Below are 14891 nucleotides of genomic sequence, written 5' to 3'. Positions count from 1 at the left end.
GATCAAGGATATCAAGTGTTCCTCGGAATTTCCTCGGAATATTCCGAGAAAATTCTGAGGAACTAGTGTTTGGGGTTTCAAAATCTCGAATGTTTTTTTTTATAAACGGATCGATCGATGTATTTATGTCCAAAAACGCATCGATCGATCACTAAGATGGACCAAAGCGTAACAATGTGATCGATCGATGAGATTATCCCATCGATCGATCAAGGATATCAAGTGTTCCTCGGAATTTCCTCGGAATATTCCGAGGAAATTCTGAGGAACTAGTGTTTGGGGTTTCAAAATCTCGAATGCTTTTTTATAAACGGATCGATCGATGTATTTATGTCCAAAACGCATCGATCGATCACTAAGATGGACCAAAGCGTAACAATGTGATCGATCGATGAGATTATCCCATCGATCGATCAAGGATATCAAGTGTTCCTCGGAATTTCCTCGGAATATTCCGAGGAAATTCTGAGGAACTAGTGTTTGGGGTTTCAAAATCTCGAATGTTTTTTTATAAACGGATCGATCGATGTATTTATGTCCAAAAACGCATCGATCGATCACTAAGATGGACCAAAGCGTAACAATGTGATCGATCGATGGGTATATGTCCAAAAACGCATCGATCGATCACTAGTTCGTCGGAATTTCCTCGGAATATTCCGACGGATTGATGTTTCCTCGGAATTCCGTCGGTATATTCCGAGGAAATTCCTCGGGAAATTCCGAGGATTTCATTTTCCGTCGGAATGTCCGTCAGAATACCGATGTTTTCTTGTAGTGACATGAGCCAAAAGTTTAAACCATTGGATTAGAGCCGGAAAACTCAGCCAAGAACTTGCGAACAACACCATAATTTATAAGAAAGATTCTCATATATTTTTTTTAACGCTGGATAATTATGCTATTACAACAATGAGAAATATTACAGACGATTCTACAACCGACAATTCTACATGTTGTATGAGGATTCACGCTTGAGCCGCCCTAGGAGATCCTTACTTGACGGTACTCCTTGCACCATGCTGAAGATCTCTTGTAAGCTTTTTCTCCTTCAATTCGTATAATTCTGCCTTCTCCGGGAATTGAAACCCATAACTCTTGGTGTAAAAAGATTCTCATATTCATATTATGTTTTTTTTTGTCAGCATTCATATTCAGTTAAAAGCCCAAACATTTATGTTTTTGTTGGGCTAAAATTTATGTGGGAACGGGCTTGAGCTAAATGAGGACCATGAAAAGGGAAAGGATAAAAACATAACAGCTGTCACCATCTTATCATGATCGAATAGTGTGTGATGTGATGGTTGCTGCACCAACCACGTGACTCACAAAATGGTTGCTCCATTGAAAACCATTTCTTCAACGTGGACCGACGAGTGTATTAGCACAGTGATATCTATATATACATATCTAATCCATAAAGGACTTGATATTTAGAAATTAAAAAGAGAATGAGTATGACACTAAAGGTTCTGCTTCTACTTATACTTGTCTTCAGTCATCATGCTGATTCTGGCTCTATCGTCAAGTTTCTTCCTGGTTTTGAAGGTCCTCTTCCTTTCGAACTTGAAACCGGGTTCGTAAAATGTTACTTTTCTTGTTACCAATACAATAATTTGTGTTCAAGTTTGCAATTAGTAATTAGCCATTCTTCTGAACAAAAGATACATTGGCATTGGCGAGGAAGAGAACTTGCAGTTGTTCTACTACTTCATCAAATCTTAGAAGAATCCAAAAGAAGATCCTCTTCTTTTATGGTTGAATGGAGGACCTGGGTGCTCTTCTCTCGAAGGCCTTCTTTTTGAGAACCGTAAATCTATAAAATATCATTTTTCTCTAATTAAGCACCATTTTAAATGATATGTTAAAAGTGGTAAGAACAAAGAACAAAACAGGACCGGTGGCTGTGAAGGTTGAGGTTTACAATGGAAGTCTCGTTTCTTTGGTGTCTACTACATATTCATGGACGCAGGTAGCGGAAAGTACGTTCATATGTCGATCATAAACCCAATCTTTTTTTGATCTTTTTAAAATTTGATCACATTTTTTAGATTGCAAACATAATATACTTGGATCAACCAGTTGGAGCTGGCTTCTCCTACTCAAGAACTCCACTTGGTAAAACTAGTGACACAAATGAAGCTAAGATGATCCATGAGTTTCTTCAGAAGGTAATATGACAAACTTAACCACTTGTCTTTGTGCCTTCACGGTTTTGTATTATATGCTAGTCTTATCGACCTTGGCGAGATGTAGGCCATTTCATTATAGCACAACCTGTTTTTGTATTCGAAGCAGTATATATTTTTATTGCCAGCGATTAGTTAGCTTATCAATTAGAAAATAAACATACTTTTGGGCAGTGGTTAAGCAAGCATCCACAATTTTTCTCCAACCCTTTTTACGCTACCGGGGATTCTTATTCCGGTAAGACTGTTCCGGCACTCGTTCAAGAAATCTCACAAGGTATGTTATTTTATCGAATCAATCGATCTGGTATTCTCACGTTTTTAACATTACACACTATGATGCAGGAAACTATAAATGTTGTAAACCTCTCATAAATCTACAGGTCTTTAACTTTCAACTCATTCTTATGTACATATTTTCGATCACTAAAAATTTATTAATATTTTTGTACAAAACCAGGGTTATGTGCTCGGAAACCCAGTAACATATCCTGAATTTGAAGAAAATTACCGTATTCCATTTTCTCATGGAATGTCATTAATATCTGATGAACTCCACGAGGTATAAAATATACGCAATACTTAATTTGTCGCTTGAGAATTTTATAGTTGACGAACTAAGCCTGGCCCCGAGTTTATCTTAAATTTTTTTTATTATTACTTTTATAGCTTTAAATGACACAACAACGTATTTTTGGAAAAATTGCATAAGAACCCTTCAAAATGGCGACCACATACACTTTAAAGCTATAAAAGTGTTTATTGGTTGGGGATTTTCGGGATTTTTATAGGTAGATTAATATAGGGTTTGTGAATAGCTACTAAAATACTTGGAATTTAATTTGTTTGCTTTGATTTGGTTCATGAGAATCAGATAATGAATTTTTATAATCTAAATTAAACTAATCGTAACCCAGATAGTTATTTTGGATTTTTTTTTTTATCTTTAATATTACGTGTGTGTTGGTTGGATTTTGGAAAAGTCAGGATTTTTGAGATTAGCCAGTTTATAGCACTCACAGCGCGTTATTCCTTAGACGCTTTTTGAATTTAGTTATAAAAATCCAGAAAATTCCCAACCAATAAACACTAAAATATAGTGTTTTCTGATTTTTATAAAACAAATTTTATTTTTGATTTTTTGTGAATTTTTTTATTATTTTTGTGATTTTTATATTATCTTTATTAATAAAATAATAAAATAATATAAATACTTTTTGTGTGAATTTTTATTTGTGTGAATTTAATGATTATTTTTTAATTTTAATGAATTTTTATAATTTTATAAATTTTTATATTTATTTTATTATTAAATAATTTAAACATTATTATAGAAAAAAAGTAAAACCGGCACATCATCGATGTTGAACAATACATGTTACAGTTTTAACTTGATTTACAAGTAAGCCAAATTGGAAGTTTTTATAATATAAGTGTCACTTTAAAATTTTAAAGTGCTTTAACAAGTTCAAAGTTTAAAGTGTCACTGGTCGTTTTTTTGAGAGGTTTTTATTCGATTTCCCCCAATTTTGTTTACAGTCTTTGAAGATAAACTGCAAGGGAAATTATGGAAATGTGGATCCACTTAACACAAAGTGTCTGAAACTTGTTGAAGAATACCATAAGGTACACACTCTGCTTTAATCAATTTGCATTTTTTTTTGCTTGATACTAAATATTATCATTAATTCAATTTTTCTTCTTCTTTTTATTTGCAGTGCACTGACAAAATAAATACACAACATCTATTATTACCTGATTGCGATGACAAAAGAAATCCAAAAAATACATCTCCAGATTGCTATGTAAGTAATGTTGAAGTCATTAAAATATCACTAATCTATTCAAAATGGTGAATATAATATTAATAGCTACGTTAAGATCTATACTTTGCGCAGAATGAACATTGAATATACAATTATTTTTACGTTCTACTATCTATTTTAAATTTTTTACATATTATAAACTAATAAAATATTAAATATATATTAAATAATTGAAAAATTAGTAACTATTGTGTATATAATTAGTTGGCGCGATCACATAAATAAAAATAATCACTCTTGTTTCCTTACAATTATTTTATGGTAAATAAATCTATATAATCACATTTATCTATTTTATATGGTATATAATTAAATTAAAATTATATTAACATATATTAATATATTTTAATATGGTTATCTATTAAATAAGACTTCATACGCACATGTTTTTATAATCATTTGTATTTTTATAAACTACTAACACCTAATTTTGTAACGTGGACTTTTAATAGTTTAGTAATTTATCATTATTTTTAAAAATTCAATGCAAATTTTGAAATTATTATGTATTTTATATTGTATTTATTTTACTTTAAACTGTATTAAAAAAAATATTTATATATATATATATATATTTAATCTGAAAACTATTAAATAAGACTTCTCATTCATATGGTTTTATGATCATTTGTGTCTTTTTATAATACAAAAAAAATAAGCTACTGATAACAAAATTTTCAATGTTGTAGTGTTTTTCATAAGAACAATATATTTAATACATTAATAAGTAATAAGAACTATATGTTTAAAAGGACCGACTTATTTCTCTAAGGAATTTGATAATCATTTTGGTTCTGACACAAGACATAGCTCAAATGTTGTAATGTTTTTTCAAATAATATATGAGAGATGTAACTAAATTTAAATGATATTAACATATATATATATATATATATATATATATATATATATATATATATATATATATATATATATTAATATGGCTATCTATTAAATAAGATACTTTTATGATCATTTGTATTTTTTAAAAATAATGATAACTAAAGTTTTAATGTGAAATTTTAATAGTTTTAGTAATTTATCATTATTTTGAAAATCCAATTCAATTTTGAAGTTAAAATATTAAGTTTTCAGTACTTTTAAATTGCGATTTCAAAATTGAAACATCATGTATTTTATATGGTATATATTTTAGTTTAAACGATATTAATATATATATATATATATATATATATATTAACCTTAGAAACTATTAAATGAGACTTCTTATTCATGTGGTTTTATGATCATTTGTGTTTTTTTATAATAAAAATGAAAACACAGATAACAAAATATTTCAATGTGAGATTTTTAACATTTTTAGTTATAGTTATTTAAAAAAATTCAAAATAATATTTTAAAAAACTAATAATTATTATATGATTAATGTGATTATTTAATATATTTTGATAACATCAAAATTAAATAAAATGATAGATAATGCACAGATTGCTATCGAATCTTTATTATTCAAAATCATTATTTATCAAATAGATCTTGATTACATTAGATAATTCGGTAGCTTTTATTTAAAAAAAAGATAAATCTCTTTTATACATTAATAATTAATTTGTGATTAGTTGAATGAGCAGAATATTTTTACATGGTGCAACTTATTTCTCTAAAAAATCTGAAAATGATTCTACTATTGACACATAGCATAACTCAAATGTTTTAATATTAAAACATTAAAACATAGCCCCATGATGTTTTAATGTGAAACCACATCATGGTGGTCTAGTGGTCTCCACTAGAGGAAGAATAGTCATGGTCTAGGCCATGGATCAATTCCCCTCCAGTGGGAGACTCTTAACCCTGCATATGGCCACTGTCAATTAACATGGGGTGAAATCGGCGGCCCTCCGAGATGCTTTCGACGGCGGTGTCATTAGGCGCTAGTCAGGCTCTGTATGGTGTTTGGATACCCGGATCATCAAAAAAAAAATGTTTTAATGTTTCTCAAATAATATTTAATAGATAATTCACTTACTCTCCCTTTGAAGGCCAATATTTCAATTTTAGAAATTATTCATAATAAAATTAAAATATTTTAGTGACTCAAGAATTTTTTTCCAACTAAAATTAAGAATTAAAAATATGGTTAATGTATTTTCTTTTTGTTACTCTTCTGGTAGTAGCTTTTTCTCTATAAAATTTGAGATATTATATACCAGATACAGGCTAAACCATATGAAAACTACTAGCATCATGTAAGCTCTTTTAAAAAAAAAAACATCATGTAAGCTTATCTGTAGGCGTATCTTTCTGTTAACAAATAGTACATTTGTGAGTGCACAGAAAAAAAATAGTACATTTGTGATATTTGAAGAAACAATTTGATTTTTGACATGTTTGCCTGGCAGTATTATCTTTATTATCTCATTGAATGCTGGGCCAATAACGAGAGAGTTCGCGAAGCTCTTCATGTTAAAAAGGTATAGCAGACTTTGTTTTTTTTTTTTTTTTTTACGAATAACTATTCTATTACTCAAATTAGAGAGACATGAATAACCAAAACTTTGGTTTAAGATCATTGATTATATAAAGAAAGTTTTATGCCGTAAAATTTAAATCTCAATCATTGACCATCTATGATTACAGGGGACCAAAGGACATTGGCAGCGATGTAACTGGACTATTCCATACAATCACGACATTATAAGCAGCGTACCATATCATATGAATATCAGCCTCAGCGAATACCGATCTCTTGTATATAGGTGTGAATTAACATTTCAAACTACAATCAAACCAAGATCAAATAAAACTATCATAAATTATAAAACTGTCCACTTTTATCTATAAGATTCGAACAGATTATAAAATTGGTGTGATTTATGGTGAACAGTGGTGATCATGACATCACGATGCCATTCCTAGGAACACAAGCCTGGATCAAATCTCTGAATTACTCCATCATTGATGACTGGAGGCCTTGGAAGATAAAAGATCAAATCGCTGGGTAAATATCTTCTTATGTTTTAAGTTTCTCTTGTTCATTTATTTTCCATCTTATCACAAACTTCATATTAATCCTTCTTGTTCTTTTTCTTTTTCTTGACAGATACACCAGAACTTATTCCAATAAAATGACATTTGCTACTATCAAAGAAAGTATTCTCGTTTGAACTTAACATTTTCCTATCAATGCATTATTTGTAATGAAAAGAAAATGCTTTTTTTTTCTAAAAATGAAATTAAAATGCTTATTAATCTTTTTGAGCATTTTGATTATAGGGGGGTGGACACACGGCAGAGTATAAACCAAACGAGACATTTATCATGTTCCAAAGGTGGATCAGTGGACATCCTTTGTAAAAGAATTCATGGCTTTACGTATAATGATCATTAATTATTGTAGCTCATAAAATATTTAAATGCTATATACATTTGATCAACACATAACATTCAGAGAATAGATTACGGAGTCGCTTGCCTACTTATTTTGTACAGTCCAGTTTATATTCAACGAACTAAATACTGAAATCGTTAATTTTAAGTTTTGGGGTGGTCGGGTGGGCTTCACCAGTTTCACAGCCATCATTTATCCAAATGAGCCAAGTTCTTTCCAATGTTATAATATGTAGTTATTTACTATGAAATTCTTAGTTTTCTAGTATATTCTTCTGTAGGAACTAAAATATTCAGAATGTGTTTCTTTATAATGTCATCAGCATCGAAGAAAAGAACAGCTAAACAAAAGACCAATCGTTTGACAAAAAAAAAAAAAAACCAATCTATAGCTGCGTCAAGAGCAGATAAATTTTTTTTTTTTTTAACAAGAGCAGATAGATATTAGTACGTTATTTTCTGAAAATTTATCAGCTTATTGGTGAACCGTATTTTTTTTAATAACAGTAAAATAATATGGGCATGCAAAAACAGGTGATCTCTAGTTTCATATCTTTCTCATAAGATCACCAGTAGATAACATAAATAGTGGTGAGGTATTGCTTGACTAAACCAGACCAAAATGTGCCAAACTACTCGATCCCTCTTAATATGCAAGTGATCTGAAGTCTTGGTAGCAGAGAAAGTTGGTATGTAATCATCAAGATTGTGCCTCCAAAGAACTATATCACCTGAAAAAGGAGCAGGTGGAGTTAGCTCTTCAATATAAAAAAGCATCAAGGTTAAACCATCTTTATAATAAAACTTTTAACTAACGCCTAAAGCTTCAAAGTCTGATATGTTAACCAAAATACATTTCCATATAATCTTTTATGTTTTCCCATTTTAATTATCTTTGTTTAAATAAGAAAATAAAGTAAATGACCACCATAACCATGATAACCATCAATCCACTAGATATTCATCAGGTCAACCCATTTATTGTCTCCAAAATCTTCAAAATTGAGACTAAGTGTTTTAGGTTTTACTTTTCACTAGGTTAAGACCTGCGCCTTGCGCAGGATAAATTTATATGAAAATTATTTAAGAAATATCGTATAGAAAATGAAATTTATATTATTGATCGAATTAATATTTTTGGGCCTTAAACAATTTTTTTAAAACTTTTTTGTTAACCACATAATTTATTTACTAATGAACTGGTCTCATTTTTAAAAATATTTTAGGTCAAAAAATTATTTATCACATAAAAACCTAACGTTTAGGCCGAAGAATCTCATGCCTACTATTTGGTTACAATGAAACTATATCAACTCGGTTTTATATCATGATTTAGCAATTTAAAAGTTAATTATGGTTATGAGAAATTTACATTCACGTGTTAATCCTATCTATCTTCGATATTTTTTTTCATTTTTGTGTTATTTTGGTTATTTGCTCGATATAAATATTAATTTTTGAGTCTATTCTCATTTATTTCTTTTATTTTGGTCTGAGATTTAGAAAATGTTTAAGATTCAAAATTATTAAAAAGATACATACTTAAGTTAAAATCTGTGCCTTGTGCAAAATAAATATTTTATATTTTTGTGCATATTATGAAATAATAAAATAATAATTATATATTAAATAACTAAGAAATCAGTTACTATTATGTAATAAATTGGTTTGCATATATAAATCAAATGACAGCTCTTGTATATTCGCAATTATTTTAGAATAAATAAATCAAAACAATCAATCTTATCTATCGTATATGATATATAATTAAATTTAAACGATATGAAATATATATATAGATATATTAACATAAACACATATTAAAGTAAAATTATTTGTTTATATGATTTTATTATCATTGTATCTTATTATAAAAAAATTAAACATTGATCACAAAAGTTTATGTGAGACTTTTAATAGTTATAGTAATTTATACTCGTTTTGAAAAATTCAAAATACAACATATACAAAAAAACTCTAAAATTTTAATATACGATTAATATAATTGTGTAATTTATTTTAATAATAAAGCATTAAACAAAAATGATAGAAAGTATACAGATTATTAGCAAATCTTCATTATTTAAAATCATTAATTACTATATATATCATAATCATATTAGGTACTTCCGTAGGTTTTATTTAAGTAAATAATATATAATAAATTTCAATTTGATAATTGAATGATCCATAATAGACATACTATATAATATAACATTCTTTAGCAATTTAATTTTGGACTAACAAAATTCTCAATTGATTTTTAAGTCGCCACGTAAACAAATTAACATTCTAGTTACGTGACAACCTAGCACAACATTTTTTTAATTAGTAACTATAGGTTCTAAACTTTTTAAATGTTTCTCTATTAATATATAGGGGATGTTAAACCATTGATCATTAATTTTTTACATAATAATTTTAATAATTTTTGTAATTTTGTCGTTTTTAAAAATTTAAAATATAATATATACGAAAAAATCTATATTTTTAATTTTATAGCTAATTTTATTGTTTAATAATATAAAATTAAACAAAAACAATGGATGAGATATAAATTGTTATCAAATCTTTATTATTAGAATCATTAATTGTAATATATTTATATTAGTCATATTTGGTAATTCCGTAGCTTTTATTTAAGGAAAGAAAAGAAAATAGTAATTGTACACTTTAATTAATTTTATGATTATTTTAATGAAAAGTATAATATATACTTAATTGGACCAACTTATTTTCTAAGTATTATGAATTTCATTCTGGTGATGACACGTGGCTACACTTAAATGTTGTAATGTTTCTCAATTAATATATAAGGGATTTCTCTTCTTCTTCACTGGAACAACCTGCCGATATTCTTTCATCATTTTATCACCGGAGAAATGATTATCTTCCAAAAGTAAACGCATCAACTATTTCTCTAGAAAAAAACAACGAAACAACAAACCACAAATTACACAACGAAAAAGAGAAAAAAACGAACCCAAAATGGTATAACTTAGTAAAATGTAGTGCAACTATTAAAATTTGTATAATTTAGTACAACTTTTGCTTCAACAAAGATGTTGGAAATGATCAAAACGAAAAGAAAGCAAAAAGGTACAAATCAGCCATTGTGAATACACAATGAAAAGGAAAATAGAAGCAAATGAACTAATCTTCATCACCATCAAACGAAACCAACTATACTGGATTGAATCTGTTGTCATTCATCAAATGAGGAGAACTCGTACAAAGAATCCGTCGGTCTTTTTGAATGGAGTTGATCCAGAGTGATCCAGATAAAATAGGTGACACTTGCTCTGGGAATCGTCTAAAGATGGCTTCTCTCTACTTTTTATCCAGCGTCATCCTACGAGCTATCAATGTGACAAAAATTGTGTCCTTGCAGAAGTTTGACAAATTTTTTACTTTTGCATTTGTAAAACTTTGCAAAACTTAGAAATCCATAATAAAAGCATAGATAATATAGACTCAGATATGATCCGAAAGAAAACTTATTAAAATTCGGTTTAACCGGAACTCCTCCAATGTTTTAGGATTCAGAAAACAAAAATAAAAACGAAAATATTTAATTTTTTTTATTTAGAAGGCATGAGAAGAGAAGGGACATTCAAGGCAGAGACATGAACGACTCCCCAATCTTTTTCCAGTCAATATATGAGACTTTGACAGTTGTTAATTTCTCCTCTGCAAGGAAGAGCTTGGCTTGAAGTCTTTCATTCTTCGCCTTTATGACGAAAAGTTCCTCCTTCTCCATGTCTTCTAGTAACTCTATTTGATCAGAAATATAGTATACCTCAGTTTGTGCTGAGTGTATTTTCTCCTTATCTTTCATTTGATCCTTCACCATGTGGAGGATGGCCTTGTAGTATTCCTTTGTTTCCGCCTTTCCTTTCTTGAAACCTTCTTCAGGCATTCGTCTATAGTCATCCTCTGTAGAACGCTTCTTCTTCAGGTCAAAGGATCCCGACATCTTAACCTATATGTGTAAATGAAATCAAAATATACATTTGCCTATAAGATGATGAGAAGTAGAGGAGGTTTCTTACTTGAATTCATATATTGATCCAGAAATGAATGAAGAGAGGAGGAGTTTCCTTCTTCAGATATTCATATATTTTATTTTTCAAATGAAGGTTGGGGTATTTATTATAATGGAATATCAAAGTCCCAATGTAATAATGGAATCAAAGTCCCAATGTATGCGACTCTTCAGTGATAATGGAATCAAAGTCCCAATGTATGCTACTCTTCGGTATACTCCCCATGTATGGGATTCTTCGGTTGTGTTTTACAACTGGGTACAACTTTTACAAAGTTTTACTTTTTCGTTAAACTTCGTAAAACTTAGGAATAATTTTCAAAAACTCATAACTGCATTAACTTGATAAAAGTTCAAATTACTTGTACAAGTCTTAACAATAACAAGTTAACCATAGACCAGTCTTAACGATAACAACATAAAAATTTATACCAATAAAAGAGACTATTTGAAGTTCCATGGAGTGCCACATCAGCATACAAAACAAACTTTAAAAATAAGCCACATGGTATTATTATAAAAATGGAATTAATACATTAAACATCTATCGTAATATTACTCATTTGATATAAAAACAAGAAAATTTGAATAAGTAAATATACAAAACAACAAAAAAAAATAATAAGTAAATATTCGATACAAGAAATAGAAATATTACATTAGATATCTATCTGAAAATGTATAGTTTTACATTTTTAAGTAAATACACAATATAAGAAATGAAAATACTACATCAAACATCTAGCTGAAAAATGTATAGTGTTACATTTTTATTATTCCCAAATATTTTTATATGAAGAGACCGCTTATCTCGCTCTCAAGCACATCACCATAAATGTCTCTGCAATAGGACAAGACTCATCGTGACTCATATGGCATAACGAGCTAACGAAGGTGAAATAGTCACATGTACACATATTGGTAAAAGAGTCTCACTCCCAAGGATCATTTTATCTCCAATAGACTTAGACCATCCATTTATACTTAAAGAGAAGACAATTTCCAATAAGAATATGCTATACAATGACCATAAACAAAAGCCAAGGACAAAGCTTGAAATCAGTTATTCTATATTTGCCTAAACCAGTTTTTAGTGATGGCCACCTGAAGGCTTAAGCATTTTACAAGAAGAAAAAGACTCAGCCGCTGAAGTGAATAACATTGTCTACAAAGAAATCTTCAACAACATCCCGCAGTAGTAAGGTCCGCAAATCATAAGCAAATCTATTTGTATATATATACACAAAAACATTATACCTGTCTATTCACTATATAGGTTCTTAAATCTGACGAGTAAATAGGAAAATCACATCGATTAAAAAAATCAACATTATAATGAGCCAGTTTCAAGGCTCCTCAGCGCGCCACGTCAGCATTTTGTGGATCCCACCTTTAAAATAAGTGAAAAAATGTCAAGCCCATGGTTCAAACTCGGGTTATTAACATATAAACACCAGCATTTATACCACTAGACTAAAGGATACTTTGTACATTGATGACCGAAACTAATATATATTTATGAAGGTCGATTTAATCATGTCCCACAAATAAATAAAATGATTTACAAATCACGTTCTCTATTATTTGCTGATTGATTTGTGGGCTTATTTTTTTAAACTCGCTATCCCATCTATTACATCAGCTTATACATTTGATTAAAGCCTAAGTCTATCTTAATAAACCATAAAACTGGCCCTAAAAAGCCAGCAAGTCGTCAGCTCTTCGTCTTCGACTGAGACCTATGGTTTTCTCAATCATGTGCCTCCCCTCCAATACACAGACGCTACTGTCTAAACTTCTCCAATCAAATCCATGGAACTCTTAGTCTCCCTCTATTTCTTCATCTCCCCCTCTTTACGCACACCATAAAAAACGCTAGCGTCTCATAACTGATACGAACGGCTTCGCTATATATAGGTCATGCTAGATCCAGGAGTCCAACCTCTCATATCTACCAGCACTGTTTTTTTTTCAATTGTTGAGCATGTATGTCTCTGATGCTATTGTCGTCCTCCCCACCACCTTCAACGCTCTCCGCCTTTGTCGGTCTTCTCAAGTTTGTTGTTGGCCGTCTCCTCAGCTACTGGGATCCCCGTAACATCAATAAAAATGGTGAATTTATGGGAATCACCCTCCTTTTGCTAGAAAAAAAGGTATCGTCATCTTTACTCTAACATGAATGATTTCTTCCTTCCATATTTCATAAAAACTAAAACTATTAGTCTACGTATTTAACTCTTCTTACCGACAATCTTTACGGACGGCAGCGATCGTAAATGATAGGTTTGAAGTTGGAAGATTGACAGAGATTCGATCATCTCCAGGCTCTTACAAACACAAACTTATAACCCCCGGTAAAGTTTTATATATCACAGTCAAATTTCTCCAACGCCGTGCATTCATATTAGCTACTGATTCTTAATTCCATTTGTTAACTTTCAGATGTTGTTGGCCAAAAACGTTTTCTGCTAGGCACTGACCTCAAAAACGTCTCAACAACGACTCGGCTTATGGTATGTTTTAATCTCATTGACCCAAGCCCGCTTTCACATAGTTCTCATGTTTTTATCCATTTGCTCATGCTTTAAGAAAACTTATATAATCTCATACACCAGTACGGTGGTCTTGTACTTGCTTTGTGTGACTGACGATGATGCTGCCCCTTTAGGTTCTTATGAACTCAGATGATATAACCCAGTTTGTCATAGTGATCACCACGGTCAGTCCAAAAGATATTTAGGGATAGTCATATATTTTTTCTCAAGAAACATGTTGATGCTAAACAATTTCTGCTGAATATAGTACTTTCGTGCATATATCTAACAGAATAACATCATCTAATAGAACACACACGTACAAATGTGTTTCAGACTGCCAGCAGCAACAAAACTCCAGACGTGGATTCCCAATCTATACTACCAGCATCAACTGTTAGCTACACGGTTCATGTGCTCAGGAGAGCCGAAGAAGTTGATGAAGCAATGCCAAGCTTTGAAAACGAAGAAAAGAGGCACGTGAGTGATTGTTTCAAGTCCATCAAACCGTCATCCCCGCTTAGCTTATGTGTCAATGAAATAACCATTTTCGTATGTTTTTTCCTACTTTCAACTTTGGTTGTTTTTAATTATCTGCAAACTATCTCCCACCAGGAGAAGAGTTACTTGGTTTTTAAATAAAGGGGAACGTTGATGGGTCTTTGCATTTCGAGAAAATAAGCATGTCTTTTGCTTCATGCATGAGAACATGTTCAGATAGTTACATGACATCGACGTTAAACAATGCAACAAAGAAACCAACTAAAATCCAATAGTCACCAAAACAAAACAAAAACCCCAGAAAAAATGACACAAGCACACCATCATATGTTCCTCGGTGGGAATTGGGATGCATACAACTAAATACAAAAAATACATATGTATCAACTGGTCTTCGTTCACAAAGCGTCCTACACGTAATCAACAACAAACAGCTGCCTCCCTA

The 14891-nt window shown here is 30.4% G+C and overlaps 1 protein-coding gene across 3 annotated transcripts; it reads left to right on the top strand.

The window, feature by feature from the left end:
• Window positions 1-1414: 1414 nt before the first annotated feature.
• LOC125575689 (serine carboxypeptidase-like 10) lies at window positions 1415-7458 on the top strand. Of its 3 annotated transcripts, none has more exons than XM_048752818.1 (14): window positions 1415-1576; window positions 1665-1810; window positions 1896-1972; window positions 2052-2171; window positions 2364-2466; window positions 2535-2572; window positions 2650-2751; window positions 3729-3815; window positions 3908-3994; window positions 6379-6450; window positions 6617-6735; window positions 6864-6977; window positions 7080-7125; window positions 7253-7458. In XM_048752818.1, the coding sequence occupies exons 4-14, from the start codon at window positions 2148-2150 to the stop codon at window positions 7331-7333; spliced, it is 873 nt and encodes a 290-aa protein (XP_048608775.1). In that variant the 5' UTR covers window positions 1415-1576; window positions 1665-1810; window positions 1896-1972; window positions 2052-2147; the 3' UTR covers window positions 7334-7458. The 3 variants fall into 3 exon arrangements, with proteins under 3 accessions (XP_048608775.1, XP_048608777.1, XP_048608774.1); XM_048752820.1 differs by having other exon boundaries at window positions 1896-1982; XM_048752817.1 differs by having other exon boundaries at window positions 1665-1972.
• The last annotated feature ends 7433 nt before the right edge of the window (window positions 7459-14891 follow it).

The sequence above is a fragment of the Brassica napus genome, chromosome C3 (assembly GCF_020379485.1).
Source record: "Brassica napus cultivar Da-Ae chromosome C3, Da-Ae, whole genome shotgun sequence".
In the NCBI taxonomy this organism is placed as follows: domain Eukaryota; kingdom Viridiplantae; phylum Streptophyta; class Magnoliopsida; order Brassicales; family Brassicaceae; genus Brassica; species Brassica napus.
This window is presented reverse-complemented; position numbering and strand designations above follow the sequence as displayed.

Excerpts from the sequence above, each read along its gene's own strand:
- LOC125575689 (XM_048752817.1), top strand. The coding sequence starts at position 1,862 with ATGTTAAAAGTGGTAAGAACAAAGAACAAAACAGGACCGGTGGCTGTG. Across the intron at positions 2,573-2,649 it reads AACCTCTCATAAATCTACAG|GGTTATGTGCTCGGAAACCC; the intron begins GTCTTTAACTTT and ends GTACAAAACCAG. Across the intron at positions 3,995-6,378 it reads ATACATCTCCAGATTGCTAT|TATTATCTTTATTATCTCAT; the intron begins GTAAGTAATGTT and ends TTTGCCTGGCAG.